The sequence below is a fragment of the Oncorhynchus keta genome, chromosome 14 (genome assembly GCF_023373465.1).
Source record: "Oncorhynchus keta strain PuntledgeMale-10-30-2019 chromosome 14, Oket_V2, whole genome shotgun sequence".
NCBI lineage: Eukaryota > Metazoa > Chordata > Actinopteri > Salmoniformes > Salmonidae > Oncorhynchus > Oncorhynchus keta.
In genome coordinates this window covers 45,069,193-45,085,070 of record NC_068434.1, presented here as the reverse complement: position 1 = coordinate 45,085,070, position 15,878 = coordinate 45,069,193, and the positions used below count along the sequence as shown (strand labels likewise).

Sequence of the window (15,878 nt, the reverse complement as noted above, 5' to 3'; positions counted from 1 at the left end):
CCCCATGATTTGTGATGATCATGTAAATAGCCACTGACGTGTACTGTACAGAGATGGCCAACTGTCACTAATGATGTATTTGTACACATTATTAGTCTATATTTCTGATTGCTGTGTCAAATGAACCACCGTTTGCTTTAGCCTTATGTGAGACCCAAATTGCACCCCAATCTTTTGTATCGTGCGTTTACTTTTTATGAAAGCCCGATAGGGCCTGGTCAAAAGAGTTGCACTATAGGGAAAAGGGTGCTCTTTGGAGCACACGAGTCTTTTCAGAAGTTGCCTATTGCCGTTGTCTCTCAGGAATGCCGATGTCATTAGCTCTTCTATGTACTTAACCATTTCTCTTACACTCTGCCTCAACTCTCTCATACTGAATGAAAAGGTAGTCCGACACGTACTGTAACGTGAGTGATTTGTTAATGCAGTTTTTATTTCATTTGCCCAGTTAGGCTTCAAGAACAATGTATGTGAGATAGAACGAGGATTCTCTTAGAATGGACCCGTCTGTTGATGTAGGCCTAGATGACTCGTGAAGATGCTGAACATCAAACCTTGACTGTTTTACCACATACCTAGAGGTAACTGCCAAAATAAAGAGAACCCCAATGCAAAGTGTCTTAATTGGAAGTGTTGCCACCACGAGCCTCCAGAACGGCTTCAATGCACTTTGGCATAGGTTCTACAAGTGTCTGGAACTCTTTTGGAGGGCTGTGACACCATTCTTCCACAATAAATTCCAGAATAGGAATTTTGTTGATGGTGGTAGAAAACGATGTCGCAAGCACCGCACCAGAATCTCCCATAAGTGTTCAATTTGGTTGAGATCTGGTGACCGAGAGACACACACACACACACACATCAGCTTTAAACCCCCATGCTCTTTCAATGTCACCCATTTCTGATTCTAGACATTGTAGCCAAAATAATGGCCAACTTGACATTTTTATACATGACCCAAAGCATGATGGGATGTTAACTGCTTAAAGCCCAGTGTAGTCAAATGTTTTATATATACACTGAATGCACAAAACATTTGGAACACATTCCTAATATTGAATTGCACCCCCTTTTACCCTCAGAACTGCCTCAATTCGACAGGTCATGGACTCTACAAGGTGTTGAAAGTGTTCCACAGGGATGTTGGCCCATGTTGACTCCAATGCTTCCCACAGTTGTGTCAAGTTCGCTGGATGTCCTTTGGGTGGTGGACCATTTTTGATACACACAGGAAACTGCAGTTCTTGACACTCAAACCGGTGTGCCTGGAACCTTCTACCAGTTCAAAGGCACTTAAGTCTTTTTTCTTGCCCATTCAGCCTCTGAATGGCACACATACTCAATTGTCTCAAGGCTTAAAAAGCATTCTTTAACCTGTCTCCTCCCCCTTCATCTTCACTGTTTGAAGTGGATTTAACAGGGGACATCAATAAGAGTTCATACCTTTCACCTGGTTTCACCTGGTCAGTCTGTCATCGATTTCCACACTGAGGTTAGAATAACACAAATTATGAAAATGAGAATTCCCTTTTAGTGTAAGAGCTGCCTGAAATGTTCAGCCTACTGTAGTTTTGGCCTGCCTGGAGTTCAAAACCTCTGCCAATAACAGCTCGTTTTCAGTTTTCCCCTCCTCACTCAGACCAATCCCAGACAGTCCTAGCAAAATTCTTGTTTGAGAAGTTGTTCTTTGCTAAGAAGCTATGTTTGTGTTCAATTAAAATGATAACAAATAAACAATCACAGTAAGGCACTCAATTGTTACCCAGAAATGATTTAATATTGAGAAAAGCATCTGTTTTGGACCTTTAAGGAACTGTGTGGAAGCACCTGCCTTCAATATACAGTACTTGTATCCCTCATTTACTCAAGTGTCTCCTTTATTTTGGCAGTTACCTGTACATCAATACTGTCCCCCTAGGCCCTATGGTTGCAAAATGCTGATAACCTAACCAAAATTCCTAGGTTTTCCATAAATCTTTGTTGAAGGATTGACATTTGCTCTTTGCTTGCTTTCACGAATGTGGATGGTTAAGAATCTCAAGTAGTGACTAGTGACTACCCTTTTTTTTTCTTTTTTTTTTACAGTAAACCACCCTCCCGGACTAGAGGGTAATTAACACACCAACCCTGAGAGACGAACAACCTCTTTTACTACTACTGGGATTGTTGAACATGATGATGCATGAAGACATATCAGAAAAATGTAATAATATACATATTTGATCTTAACTGTGACATGGTCTGCTGTGCTGTGTTTTTTTATGACATAATGGACAATCTTGTTGGAAGATGATCTAAAGCTTCAAGTGAAGATTGTTTTTAAAGGAAAATCAAGCAAAAATACTAGATGTGATGCAAACATCAATCTGGGATCTCATGAGAGAATCAAAATATACATTACCAGTCAAAAATTGGACACACCTACTCATTCCAGTCTTTTTCTTTATTTGTACTATTTTATAAAATTGTAGAATAATAGTGAAGACATCAAAACTATGAAATAAAGCATATGGAATCATATAGTAAGCTAAAAAGTTTTAAATTAGCCCTATTTGGTAAAAGTCCATATTATGGTGGGAACAGCTCAAATAAGCAAAGAGAAACGACAGTCCATCAATACTTTAAGAAATGAAGGTCAGTCAATCTAGAAAATTTCAAAAACTTTGACAAATTCTTCAAGTGCAGTTGCAAAAACCATCAAGCGTTATGATGAAACTGGCTCTCATGAAGACCGCCACAGGAAAGGAAGACCCAGAGTTACCTCTGTTGCACAGGATAAGCTGATTAGAGTTAACTGCACCTCAGATTGCAACCCAAATAAATGCTTCACTGAATTCAAGTAAGGGACACATCTCAACATCAACTGTTCAGAGGAGACTGTGTGAATCAGGCCTTCATGATCGAATTGCTGCAAAGAAACTACTACAAAAGGACACCAATAAGAAAAAGAGACTTGCTTGGGCCAAGAAACACGAGCAATGGACATTAGACGGGTGAAATCTGTCCTTTGGTCTGATGAGTCTTTGTGAGACACAGAGTAGGTAAATGGATGATCTCTGCATGTGTGGTTCCCACTGTGAAGCATGGCGGAGGAGGTGTGATGGTGTGGGGGTGCTTTGCTGGTGACACTGTGATTTATTTAGAATTCAAGGCACACTTAACCAGCATGGCTACCACAGCATTCTGCAGAAATACGCCATCCCATCTGGTTTGCGCTTAGTGGGACTATCGTTTGTTTTTCAACAGGAATATGACCCAACACCTCCAGGCTGTGTAAGGCCTATTTTACCAAAAGGGAAAGTGCATCAGATGACCTGGCCTCCACAATCACCCGATCTCAACCCAATTGAGATGACTTGGGATGAGTTGGACCGCAGAGTGAAGGAAAAGCAGACCAAAAGTGCTCAGCATAAGTGGGAACTCCTTCAAGACTGTTAGCGAAGCATTCCAGGTGAAGATGGTTGAAACAATGCCGAGAGTGTGCAAAGCTGTCATTAAGGCAAAGGGTGGCTACTTTGAAGAATCTCAAATATAGAATATACAGTATTTGGATTTGTTTAACACTTTTTTTGGTTACTGCATGATTCCATGTGTGTTATTTCATAGTTTTGATGTCTTCACTATTATTCTACAATGTAGAAAATAGTAAAAATAAACACCCTGGATTGAGTAGGTGTGTCCAAATTTTTGACTGGTACTGTATGTTAATAGCCTATAAAACAATTAATGATTTATTCTAAACTCAAGAAATCCAGTGGTGGAAAAAGTACCCAATTGTCATCCTTGAGTAAAAGTAAAGATACCTTAATTGAAAATGACTCAAGCTAAAGAGAAAGTCGCCCAGTAAAATACTAGTTGAGTAAAAGTCTAAAAGTATTTGGTTTTAAAAGTACTTAAGTTTCAAAAGTAAATGTAATTGCTAAAATATACTTAAGTGTCAAAATGTACTTCAGTATTATACATAAGCAAAGCAGACAGCACAACTTTCTTGTTTTTTTTCAATTTACGGATAGCCAGGGGCACACTCCAACACTCAGATATCATTTACAGATAGCCAGGGGCACACTCTAACACTCAGATATCATTTACAGAAAGCCAGGGGCACACTCCAACACTCAGATATAATTCACCAACATAAATGGTCACCGTGTCTAAACATTTATGGAACACAATTTGAGGGGTTTTAAATTATATTATTAGTAACCAATCAGATCAGTAACCAAGCAGATCAATAGGACTGTAGATGTTTTCAAAGTGAGGAGAAAAAGACAGGAAATGTTGATATTTTGAGAGGAAAGCATTTGTGTTGAGTGAGTCGCCAGATCAGAGGCAGTAGGGATAGCCAGGGATGTTCTCTTGATAAGTGCGTGAACTGGATCACTTTCTTGTCCTTCCAAGCATTCACGTACTTTTGGGTGTCGGGTAAAGTGTATGGAGTAAAAAGTACATTTCTTTTGGATTCTAGGGAAGTAAAAGTAAACCATTTTGAAAATATAAATAGTAAAGTACAGATACCCCCCCAAAAAACTAGTTAAGTTGTATTTTTACTTAAGTACTTTACACCACTGAAGAAATGTAAAAAGCATATCTTTATTGTTTCCATATGTTATTCAGTTTTTAGGCAATCATGACATCTGGTGGCCAGAGCTATATGTGCATAGTGGTCAATTATTGTTCCCTGAATCCATAGATATAAAGATTATAAAGCAACATCTCCAAAACTAAGGGTGTATTCCCAAATGGCACACTATTCCCTATACATTTCACTATGTAGGTAATAGGGTACCATTTGAGATGCAACGTTGGTGTGTGTAACTTTCATTGGAACTAGAAATCCAATAATATGCATCACTATTGGTCATACAGTTACATCAGGTTACAGAGGAGGTAGTTTGAATTGAGTGACATGCAGCACTTTTAATGCACAGTTAATCTCTCTGAGAGGGATTGCGTGAGTATTGGCACAGGGATTTTGTTTATGGTTTGCTATTCTTTTTCAGGGGAAAAGAAACGGGGGTTGACCCAGAAGGACTTGGGAGGAGAGAGAACAGCCTCAATTGGTGTGATCTGGAAAAACCCTGAACCAAGTGTGATGGAGGACATTCATCAACTGCCTATTCTCCCCATAAGAGCCAAGGGCTTAAATCGAGTAAGTTGGTTGGCAACTTACTTTTCATTAGTCATTATGCCTAAAGAAAGAGTATGAACTATACAGTATGCTTAAAACTTCAATAAAAAAGGACGAAAAAGAAAATGATGGAAATAAGGAAATTACACAACCGTGTCGGCTAGCTAGACCATGGTGCAATTGTAATGGCACAAGACAATGTTGTCTTTCCCGACAATAATATTGAGGGTAAGCTTTCATAGATTAAATATTACTGCCGGGAAAGACATTGTCTTGTGCCATTACAATTGCATCATGGTCTAGCTAGCCTGCACGGTTGTGTCATTTCCTTATTTCCATTTTTCCCCCCACCTTTTTTTTATTGAAGTTTTAAAGCATACATTTTTACAAAAGTGAAACCGCTCCGAATCCCGAAAATCCCTTGTTTGTCCCCCTGAGCCTTCCCTATCCCTATCCCTCCCACTTGCCCACCCACATTTGTCAACCTGATTAGATACAGAAAAAAAATACATACTACTACTAATAATAAATCAAAGCATCTAACATATGAACTAAAAAATGTATTGTGTCAGAAATATGGGTGTTAGAGGAATGACTTCCCTCTTTTACAGAAGTTGTGATTTTCCTGTGGTGTTTCTGAATTAGGGAACAAAAGTCAATGTTGTAATGTCATCAAGCTGATGTGAAAGTGGCCCACCACCAGAACTGAACCAAATGAAATCAAATGTATTTATATAGCCCTTCTTCCATCAGCTGATATCTCAAAGTGCTGTACAGAAACCCAGCCTAAAACCCCAAACAGCAAGCAATGCAGGTGCAGAAGCGCTGAATGCATTTCAAGTTTCACTGCAGACTGCTGTTTTGCATGGGGGAAAAAACAGGCTACTGTACAAGTTCTTGAACATATTGTAGTACAAAACAACCTACAGTAGCAAAAGCATCTGTGATGTTATCTACTGGCCCATGCCTCCAGATCGTAGTACACCTTGTTACCTGGTAGTCTTTGATAGTTGACACAGATATTACAGAGCCTCTCTCTCCAGTCTGTGTACATCTTGATTCTATGTGTCTGACGCCACTTGAAGTAACCCTCGTAGCGTCCTCTGTCTGTGGCCAACTGCTGTAGGAAGACAGCCAGCCCCTCTGTGCTATTGAAGTCACTGACATGGATGAACGAGCCTGGTGGCACAAGGGCCTCATAGTTAGCCCGAGTGGGCCCCAGAACCACAGGTACTGCCCCTGCTTGGTAGGCATTCCTCCACAACTTCTCAGTTATGTAGTCCAATGCCACTGAGTTTTCAAAAGCCAGGTAGAAGTTACAGTGGCCAATGGTGGGTATCAGCCTTTGGTCGGTCAGTGGCCTCTTTGACCAGTGTCCATACACCTCTATGGGAATGTACTTCCTCAGGCTCTGGTAGACTTGACTCCTGGCATGGTCCGGCCTGTAGTTGCTGACCACCCAGCTGGCCAGACAAGCACCCTTCTTTGGGATCACATAGCTGCTACCGTTACTGATACCGTTATGTGGAACCGGAACTATCTTCCCATAGGGCATGGATATGTCAGCGTCGCCTCGGTAGCTCATGGTCCAGTTGAACAGTCCGTTGTACTGGGTCAGGTTGCCATTGTGCACCGGGGGCTCAAGGGACAGCCAGAGCCAGCGCTGGGCGACTGACCGGGGGAGGTGGAGAGGCAGGGCAGAGCGGCCGGTCTTCAGCTCATGGTGGTGGAAGACCACCACGTCTGCCTGGGGGAACAGGGAGGTGTTGTCACTGAGGAGGCAGTCTGGGATAGCGTACTCGTCGCTGCACACATCTCCCTCCAGGCTGTAGGGACGGCCGAAGGGCCAGTGCCACAGCAGGATGGTGAGGTTCCTGGGTTCGTGTTGATGAGCGGTCCCTGTCTGAGCCAGCAGTAGGAGCCTCTGGTGGAGCACATAAGAGGAGATGCTGAGGATCATAATGGCTGAGAGGAACAGGGGCTTGGAGGCAGTCATCTCTGACCCAGGGGATGACAGGCAGGCAACAGACTGACTGGTGGAATTGCGGCGTACTTTCGTTTCGTCCAGAATCACACAATCTCCTCGGGATTGTTACTCAAATAGTGTAATATTTCCTCCCTGGTAAGACAATAAGATAAATTAGTATGCAATAGATTCAAGGGCCCAATCAAAACGCTTAGGAAATGCATACATTTTCTAAGTCTGATTCGGGTCTTTAAAGAATAGGGTTGGAAGAAGCTCTTGGAGTTCCTTATAAATACAGACATGAACAATTTGGCAGAAGAAAATAGTCACTTTTAAATAGTCAATTTCAGGAAACTGCATCAGCTCCACTTTCACCTCTGCAATACCACTTCCTCTCACTTCTTTCTATTTTTAAGATCAAAATCGCACTTATCATCAGTATTTCACAATCACTGTAACAGTTAAATACATTAAGTACAGCAAATTATTAGCCTTACCGAAGATGGAATATACAATATCTGAGGATTGATTAATTGATTCAAGTAATCAGAAAATATTCATATATCACTACAAATGGGAATTAATCTCTCGTTTTTTCCACATAGCCCATGTACATTAAACGCACATTGTCTGCCTCTTCCATATAGTTTCAAAGGAGACGAAATGACAGTCAGAGGAACAGATGGTACTTGTTGAAGTGCTCTTGATTTGTGCTGATTCATGCGGCGCGAAATATAATGTGGGAGCCTGAATGGCCTCCTGCTGTGTGTGGCTATGTAATGAGATACAATGTATCATGCTGTGCCGTAACAAGAACCTTATTCTCCTGCCTTCCCAGACCCCTACACTCTTAGAAAAAATGATTCCAAAAGGGTTATTCAGCTGTCCCGTAGGAGAACACATTTTGGTTCCAGGGGAAACCCTTTTGGGTTCCACATAGAACCCCTTTTGGGTTTTATGTACATCCCTCTGTGGAGAGGGTTCTACATGGAACCCAAAAGGGTTCTACCTGGAACCAAAAAGGGTTATTCAAAGCATTCTCCTATGGGGACAGCCAAAGAACCATTTAAGGTTTGAGATAGCACCTGTTTTTCTAAGAGTGTAGCATTCAGAACCATTGCATTCAGCGTGCATAAGGACACATCACAGAGATGCCCCAAAAAGGCCGCAACAACAACTATTTGATCGAATGCATAGATACTCTTTTATTTAGTGTTCTCCCTGGTAGTAAGCCATGCCATCAGCGGTTCTTTTTAAAAATGTACCCAGATGAGCATCCCATTCCATAGAACCCTTTTAATAGCGCTGGCATTGTTAGAATACGTGTTAGATATTACTGCACTGTCGGAACTAGAAGCACAGGCATTTCGCTACACTCACATTAACCTCTGCTAACCATGTGTATGTGACCAATAAAACTGGATTTGATTTGATTTGGCAAATAGCGATGTCTCCCGACACCAAGGCTCAATTGTACTCACCTGGGTGAGAGGTCCGAAGGGTGTCTGTCAGCGTTTGCGGTCCTGTGGAGGTAAGACTCACTGAAGATGACTTTTCTCCTGTGAGATTATATAGTAACGTAGGCAGCGGCACATACCAGTGTGTAGGAAATCCTGTTTTTTTTTACCCCTTTTCACCGCATCATCTTTCTGTTCTCTCTCAACATGCACTTACCACAGACCACACCCTTGGTTGTGACTTTCTGACAGTCATTTGGATAGTACAGCTGAGTGTTGGTAGGGCACTCTTGTAGTTACTCTAAGAATGCATACATTTTACTCTCATTATTTACATTTTATATGGACTCATTCAATTGTTGGGAGCATATTTAGTGTGTGTGACTTTCTTCATTATTATTTACATTTTAAGCCATAGATAGGCTAATTTACGAGACCAAAAATCTATCACAATAATGAAGGAGCCCAAAATAAGCGTATTTCAATCATTGGACGAGGGTACAAGCAGAGTTTTTGGTCAATCCAGACTTTCTACTAGATCCTAATCAGTGGATCCTAATCGGTATTCTGCTCGGAATTGATTTCATATGTTCGAACTTCCCTTTTTTTTAACTGTATTTGAGCTTTGTTAGATAACTTTTCCCCATTAATAATCTAAGCTGTATGCTCAGAACAATCACTTCATTTGAGGTCATCCGTAGGCACCAAGGGTGTGACTTTCAAATTACTTAACCACAATGCTTTCTCGTCATTGTTGAAAAATGGAGAGGAAAGAGGTACCACACCATGACCACAGAATAACGGTTTTATGTGGCCAATGCCACTTTTCTTGCAGTTGGCTTGCCAGCAATTTACTTCTGGATCTTACAGTGCATTCGGAAAGTATTCAGACGCCTTGACTTTTTCCACACTTTGTTACGTTACAGCCTTATTCTAAAATGTTTAAATAAATAAAAATCCTCTGCAAATTTACACACGGTGTAAATTATTTACATAAGTATTCAGACCCTTTGCTATGAGACTCAAAATCGAGCTCATGTGCTTCCTGTTTCCATTGTTCATCCTTGAGATATTTCTACAACTTGATTGGAGTCCACTTGTGGTAAATTCAATTGATTGGACATAATTTGGAAAGGCACACACCTGTCTATATAAGGTCCCACAGTTGACAGTGCATGTCAGAGCAAAAACCAAGCCATGAGATCGAAGGAATTGTCCGTAGAGCTCCGAGACAGGATTGTGTCGAGGCACAGACCTGGGGAAAAGCACCAAAAAATGTCTGCAGCATTGAAGGTCCCCAAGAACACAGTGGCCTCCATCATTCTTAAATGGAAGAAGTTTGGAACCACCAAGAGTCTTCCTAGAGAAGGACCTCAGACTGGGGTGAAGGTTCACCTTCCAACAGGACAGTGACCCTAGTCACACAGCCAAGACAATGAGGAGTGGCTTTGGGACAAGTCTCTGAATGTCCTTGAGTGACCCAGCCAGAGCCCGGACTTGAACCCAATCGAACATCTCTGGAGAGACCTTAAAATAGCTGTGCAGCGGCGCTCCCCATATAATCTGACACAACTTGAGAGTATCTGCAGAGAAGAATGTGAGAAACTCCCCAAATACAGGTGTGCCAAGCTTGTAGCGTCATACCCAAGAAGACTCGAGGCTGTAATCTCTGCCAAAGTTGCTTCAACAAAGTACAGAGTAAAGGGTCTAAATATGTATGTAAATGTGATATTTCAGTATTTTGTTTATTATTTTTTGCTAAAAATAAAAAATAAACAGTTTTTGCTTTGTCATTATTGGGTATAGTGTGTTGATTGATTGATAAGGAGGGAAACTATTTAATACATTTTAGAATAAGGCTGAAACTTAACAAGATGTGGAAAAAGTCAAATGGTCTGAATACTTTCCAAATGCACTGTACAGCCCTGCCTAGTTTCTCTCCTGTTGAAGACCAGGTCCCGCCCGTGACCATGCCCTCAGTTTGGCTACTGTGCAAGAGCTGTCTGATTTAAACTGATAACTGTACCAAAACGGAAGGCTTGAAAGGGCTATCAATTTAAATCGTGTTTTATCTACTCACGCCTTCGCAATAAACCACTGAGGAGCATTTCCCTATGTTTTTTTTAAACGTTTATCACACCCCTACGTTCCCCTGCTAACAAGTAGAACACTAATTGTCGTGCCACTACTTTCGTGCCCCGATTGGAGCCCTATTCTCTACGTAGCACACTATATAAAGGGAAAGGATAACAATTGTAGCAGTAACAATTCATAAAAAGACCACTAGATGGCAGCGGAAGTAAAGAATTTGCTTTGGCCAGGTATATTCTTTAGGAACAGGTAAATAAATAGATCATCCTCAAGTAGTAGAAGTGAATTGATATGAACACAAATTTTGTTTAAAATTTGACTAGAACACTTATTTGGGTCCTCCCAGACCCCTAGTATTTAGAACCACTGCATAAAGACATGTCACAAAGATGCTCAGTCTGTCTTCGTTTTTGTATAATCTCTCTCTCTCTCTCTGCACACAAACACACACATACAGAGTGACACATGAGTGCATGACTAAACATTTGAGAAAGCAATGGTCATCACAAATATTTTGTAAGGAAGAACAACATTTAGAGAGATCTAGAATTCTACAACTCAGAATTGGGAACACTGAGAGACTGTCTACACTGGAATGACTAGGTTAAAATCCTGTAACTATATGTATTACATAGACTACTAGGTTTTGTCTGGAATAACTTTGTGTTTCAAAGAATAGTATTTAGATTACAGTGGGAGAAGAGGTAGACTACTGTAGCTGTCCCCGCCCACTAGACTGCACGACGGTGATATTTCTCCCTATACCCACTGTGCTCGGTTCATTCTAACGCATTGCATAAGCACGGTTTCCATTGGATGCTTCTGTATTTTTCCGCGGATGGCGATTGCATACAGAATACCAGCCTGGCTTGCCGCTGAAATACAGCGAGTCACATTTAGCCATCAGTGGAGGAAAGTCACCTGGTCTAGTTGAGAGAGAGAGATAGAGAGCAAGAGGTAAAATGGGCAAATAAGCCTATATCAAGTCTGTATAGCTTGTCCAAAATAAATGTATCTAAATTGTCATTTAAATACGTCGGAATGGTTAGTAATCCATTTCCAAAAATCCACCACTTATATGGCAACTTAATTAACGGTGTCATAATTTAACCGTTAAACCGCGAGCCTGTGGAAATGGGATTCCTCCACCAGCTACAGCTACTGTTGTGGAAGAATGTGTCTTTGAAGAGGAGAGGACCGGTAAGGAAACATTTTCGTTGATATTCATAGATGATAATTAGAATGGAGACACTTGGATATGTGGGCCTTAGCTTGTGCGCTCGCCGGATGTCAACGCGAGATCCGACAGGCGTCGGTCGGTTTACAATAGAATTCGGTTGCTGCCGCTGCATTGCATGTATTTCAGGCTGGCATGATATTCAGAGCCACCATCATGTACCGACTGAACATTTAACACCTCGTTCCTTTATTATCAATACACTTAATTCACTGATATGTTTGTGAAATTTTTGGCCAATTTGCGATTCCCGTAGTTGCCAAGATGTTTAGATGTGGTGGTGTAGCCCCGGGGGTTTTACTTGTCGTGCACATAGAATTGAACAGGCTGTTGCGTTTCAACAGACAACAATTCATATCAGATCATGCGCCTCAGTACGTCAATCAATGTGGTAGGGAAGAAGATGTAAACTCACATTTAATAAACTTTTTTTTTAAATGCAAGTCATTCTGGTATCGTGAAAATGTATCATGATATGCATCTTGAAATGATAATAGATTACATTTAAATGACTAAATGGTATTCATATTTTTTTTTAAATGCATAAGTATAGCATAACCAATTGCTTGTATGCATCTATTTGGGTATTTTTGGTTAAACACCAGCCTCACGTTTTAGTCTAGGCTACCTGACAGACAATGACAGTAAGGACAGGACACTGAGAATGGGGACAGCTGGTGCTCAGTCTAACATCTTGGGAGGGGCACTTTCACAGAGGGGGCAGGTGCTCTTCCCGCAAAAAAAAAATAAGATGCTCTGAGGTTGCTCTCCCTACCGATAGGATAATAGAGAGAAAGGACCAGCATCCCAGGATTTTCGCAGCTCTGGCTCCTTTTCATGTTATAGTACGTGGATGTCTGTGTTCTGGCGAACATGACTCGTCTACACGTTCTTTAAACACTGGTCTACACACTGTTTTCTAAAACCACACAGTGGAACAAACGACACGACTTTCTTAGAGAGCTCCCCATCAGTAGCGCGTGCATGTGTTAGGCTACACGCTTATGTCAGATTAGTAAAGCTGCTGCAGCACCTAAAAGACCCTGAGCAGTAATCTAACTCTTCCGTAACTACAGATACAGAACAGCATATTATTAAGTCATAACCTGTTGTGATATGATTATTATTATGTAAACCGGACTTAATGAGATTGAATGAACTCTTGCGTAACTCTATTCATTTGGAATTTGGGCCTGAATATCAAATCAAATCCAATTTTATTTGTCATATTCACCGAATATAACCTTATCGTGAAATGCTTACTTACAAGCCCTTAACCAACAATGCAGTTTTAACAAAATAAAACTGGCCGTCCTCTGACACCGCCTAGCGTATAGGTCCTGGTTGGCAGGAACCATGATATTTTGTTGGTGATGAGGACACCAAGGAATTTCAAGCTCTCGACCCGCTCCACTACAGCCCCGTTGACGTGAATGGGGGCATGTACTGCCCTCCTTTTGCTGTAGTCCACGATCAGCTCCTTTCTCTTGCTCAAGTTGAGGGAGAGGTTGTTGTCCTGGCACCACACTGCCAGGTCTCTGAGCCCCTCCATATAGACTGTCTCATCGTTGTCGGTGATTAGGCCTACCACCTTTGTGTCATCAGCAAACTTAATGATGGTGCTGGAGTTGTACTTGGCGAACAGGGAGTACAGGAGGGAGGGGACTAAGCACGCACCCCTGAGGGGCTCCCGTGTTGAGGATCAGCGTGGCAGATGTGTGGTGGCCTACCCTTGCCACCTGGTGGCGGCCCTTCAGGAAGTCCAGGATGCAGCTGCAGAGGGAGGTGTTTAGTCCCAGGGTCCTTAGCTTAGTGATGAGCTTTGTGGACACTATGGTGTTGAACGCTGAGCTGTAGTCAGTGAACTGCATTTTCATAAAGGTGTTTCTTTTTTCCAGGCGGGAAAGGGCAGTGTGAAGTGCAATTGAGATTGCGTCATCTGTGGATCTTTTGGGGCAGTATGCGAATTGGAGTGGGTCTAGGGTTTCCGGGATGATGGTGTTGATGTGAGCCATGACCAGCCTTTCAAAGCACTTCATGGCTACAGACGTGAGTGCTATGGGCGGTAGTCATTTAGGTAGGTTTACCTCGGGTTCTTGGGCACGGGGACTATGGTGGTCTCCATGAAATATGTAGGTATTGCCGACTGGGTCAGGGAGAGGTTGAAAATGTCATTGAAGACTCTTGCCAGTTGGTAAGCGCATGCTCTCTGTACACGTCCTGGTAATCCTTCTGGCCTCGTGGCCTTGTGAATGTTGACCTGTTTAAAGATCTTGCTCACATCGGTTATGGAGAGTGTGATCACACAGTCATCCAGAACAGCTGGTGCTCTCATATGCATGCTTCAGTGTTGCTTGCCTCGAAGCTAGCATAAAATGCATTTAGCCCATCTTGTAGGCTCGCGTTACAGTGCAGCTTGCGACTGGGTTTCCCTTTGTAGTCTGTAAATGTTTGCAAGCCCTGCCACATCTGATGTGCGTCAGAGCCGGTGTAGTAGGATTCAATCTTAGTCATGTATTGACTCCTTGCTTGAATGGTTCGTCTGAGAGAATAGCAGGATTTCTTATAAGCGTCCGGATTAGTATCCTGCTCCTTGAAAGTTGCAGCTCTAGTTTTTAGCTCGGTGCGGATGTTGCCTGTAATCCATGGCTTCTGGTTGGGATATGTACTTACGGTTAACCTATTGGTGAGGCCAGTGACTGAGGTGGTATTCAAGCTCAATGACATTGGGTGAATCCCAGAACAATGCTTACAATGTATGGTGCCTAGTTTGTAGACAGCACCTGACAAACTTTGGAGTGAACCCCTTTAATGTACAGTGTAAAGTACCTACTTTAAAACCTAATGACCTAAAGGACTGTTTTTAGTTCATCAGTCAACAGGGCCTATTTATAGTCGTCTGTAGAGAGCACAATCTATTTCCATGCATTTTGGAGCCTTTCCATTTATAGCAGTGGGGGTTTTGCTTAAAGATCTTTATAGTTCACATCTACCCGTTTGCATGAAAAAGGGTAGATGTTAGAAATACAATTGGCGACGTCGAGCTCCGGACACATTTGTTTTGTTGTTCCTAAAGATGCTTAGTTTTATCCATCATCCATCATAGCTTAATGTCTTTGCCTCCCGTGTCCTTTCTTTTGTGCTATTTTTATCTTTGGTTCCCCCTTCAGAGATCACACACAGGATCTGTCTCCAATGGCACCTTATTCCCTTTATAGTGCACTACTTTTGACCAGGGCCCATGCCCTATTCCCTATATAGTGCACAAGTTATTGACCGGCGGGCCCTGTTCATGCACTACAGTGCTGCGCTACGTAGAGAATAAGGTGAAATTTAGGACCCAGCCTCAATAAAGACGTCAGATAGATTCCCTGGAGTACACTAGTGTTGCCACAGAGTAATAATAGTAGCAGCCACGTCATCTGTAGGTTTATTAGCATGCAGCCCAGCGCTGGGCCTGCAGGGGCTCAGGAAGATGTCTATAGCATTAGCCTAGTGGATTGATGGGTTCCGGGATGGGGCTAGTCAGCATTTGTCAGGACCAGTGGCATGCTTTGGTCTGTGTTCTAATGAGCGAGTCCTGCTATTGTATAGAAATTGGAAACTCTGTGGCTGTGACCGACTCTATTCCCGGGGACCATAGGGCTCTGGTCAAAAGTATTGCACTATATAGGGAATAACAGGTTGTCATTTGTGAGTGTACACTGTGACAGTGCACGTTTGACATTTTATGGACAGAGCAATGTTTGTGAGGAGAGTTGATCGTTTACAACTTTGTACTGTGCTTTCAAAAGGTCTCTATTTGCATAGCAGCCAACTGACGCCATGGTGTGAAGACCATGGTTCATTGCTTTGTTTTCTGCCTGACAGTCCGTGCCACGCAGAAAAACCTTGTGATTATTTGCAAGGCAAAACAATGTCTGTCGAGGCGTAATGCAAATATCACTAAATAACGTAACCTAATCACTTTGTTGTTTGGTACAGGAAAGTCCCATGTCT

At 42.1% G+C, this 15,878-nt stretch overlaps 3 protein-coding genes across 9 annotated transcripts in view; 2 read left to right on the top strand and 1 right to left on the bottom strand.

The window, feature by feature from the left end:
* Nucleotides 1-5,139, top strand: part of npdc1b (neural proliferation, differentiation and control, 1b) — a 54,073-nt gene extending 48,934 nt beyond the window's left edge. For 3 of the 4 annotated variants that reach the window (XM_035786231.2, XM_035786230.2, XM_035786232.2), the window contains one exon: nt 2,086-2,235. In XM_035786231.2, the coding sequence (XP_035642124.1) occupies nt 2,086-2,113 (28 nt within the window). In that variant the 3' untranslated portion in view covers nt 2,114-2,235. Of the gene's footprint in view, nt 1-2,085; nt 2,236-5,000 lie in introns of those variants that run through there. The other variant, XR_004827565.2, reaches the window with a different exon arrangement.
* An 850-nt stretch (nt 5,140-5,989) lies between these two features.
* LOC118393503 (alpha-(1,3)-fucosyltransferase 7-like) lies at nt 5,990-8,831 on the bottom strand. Its single transcript, XM_035786229.2, has 2 exons — nt 8,576-8,831; nt 5,990-7,247 (listed from the first exon to the last, which is right to left on the bottom strand). The coding sequence occupies exon 2, from the start codon at nt 7,122-7,124 to the stop codon at nt 6,078-6,080; it is 1,047 nt and encodes a 348-aa protein (XP_035642122.1). The 5' UTR covers nt 7,125-7,247; nt 8,576-8,831; the 3' UTR covers nt 5,990-6,077.
* A 2,591-nt stretch (nt 8,832-11,422) lies between these two features.
* The window catches only part of abca2 (ATP-binding cassette, sub-family A (ABC1), member 2), a 105,447-nt gene continuing 100,991 nt past the window's right edge, over nt 11,423-15,878 (top strand). For 2 of the 4 annotated variants that reach the window (XM_052461818.1, XM_052461819.1), the window contains exon 1: nt 11,423-11,842. In XM_052461818.1, coding sequence (XP_052317778.1) covers nt 11,777-11,842 — 66 coding nt within the window. In that variant the 5' untranslated portion in view covers nt 11,423-11,776. The remainder of the gene's footprint in view (nt 11,843-15,878) is intronic. The other 2 variants (XM_052461817.1, XM_052461820.1) reach the window with 2 other exon arrangements.

Coding starts and splice junctions, on each gene's coding strand:
- LOC118393503 (XM_035786229.2), bottom strand. CDS start 7,124: ATGACTGCCTCCAAGCCCCTGTTCCTCTCAGCCATTATGATCCTCAGC.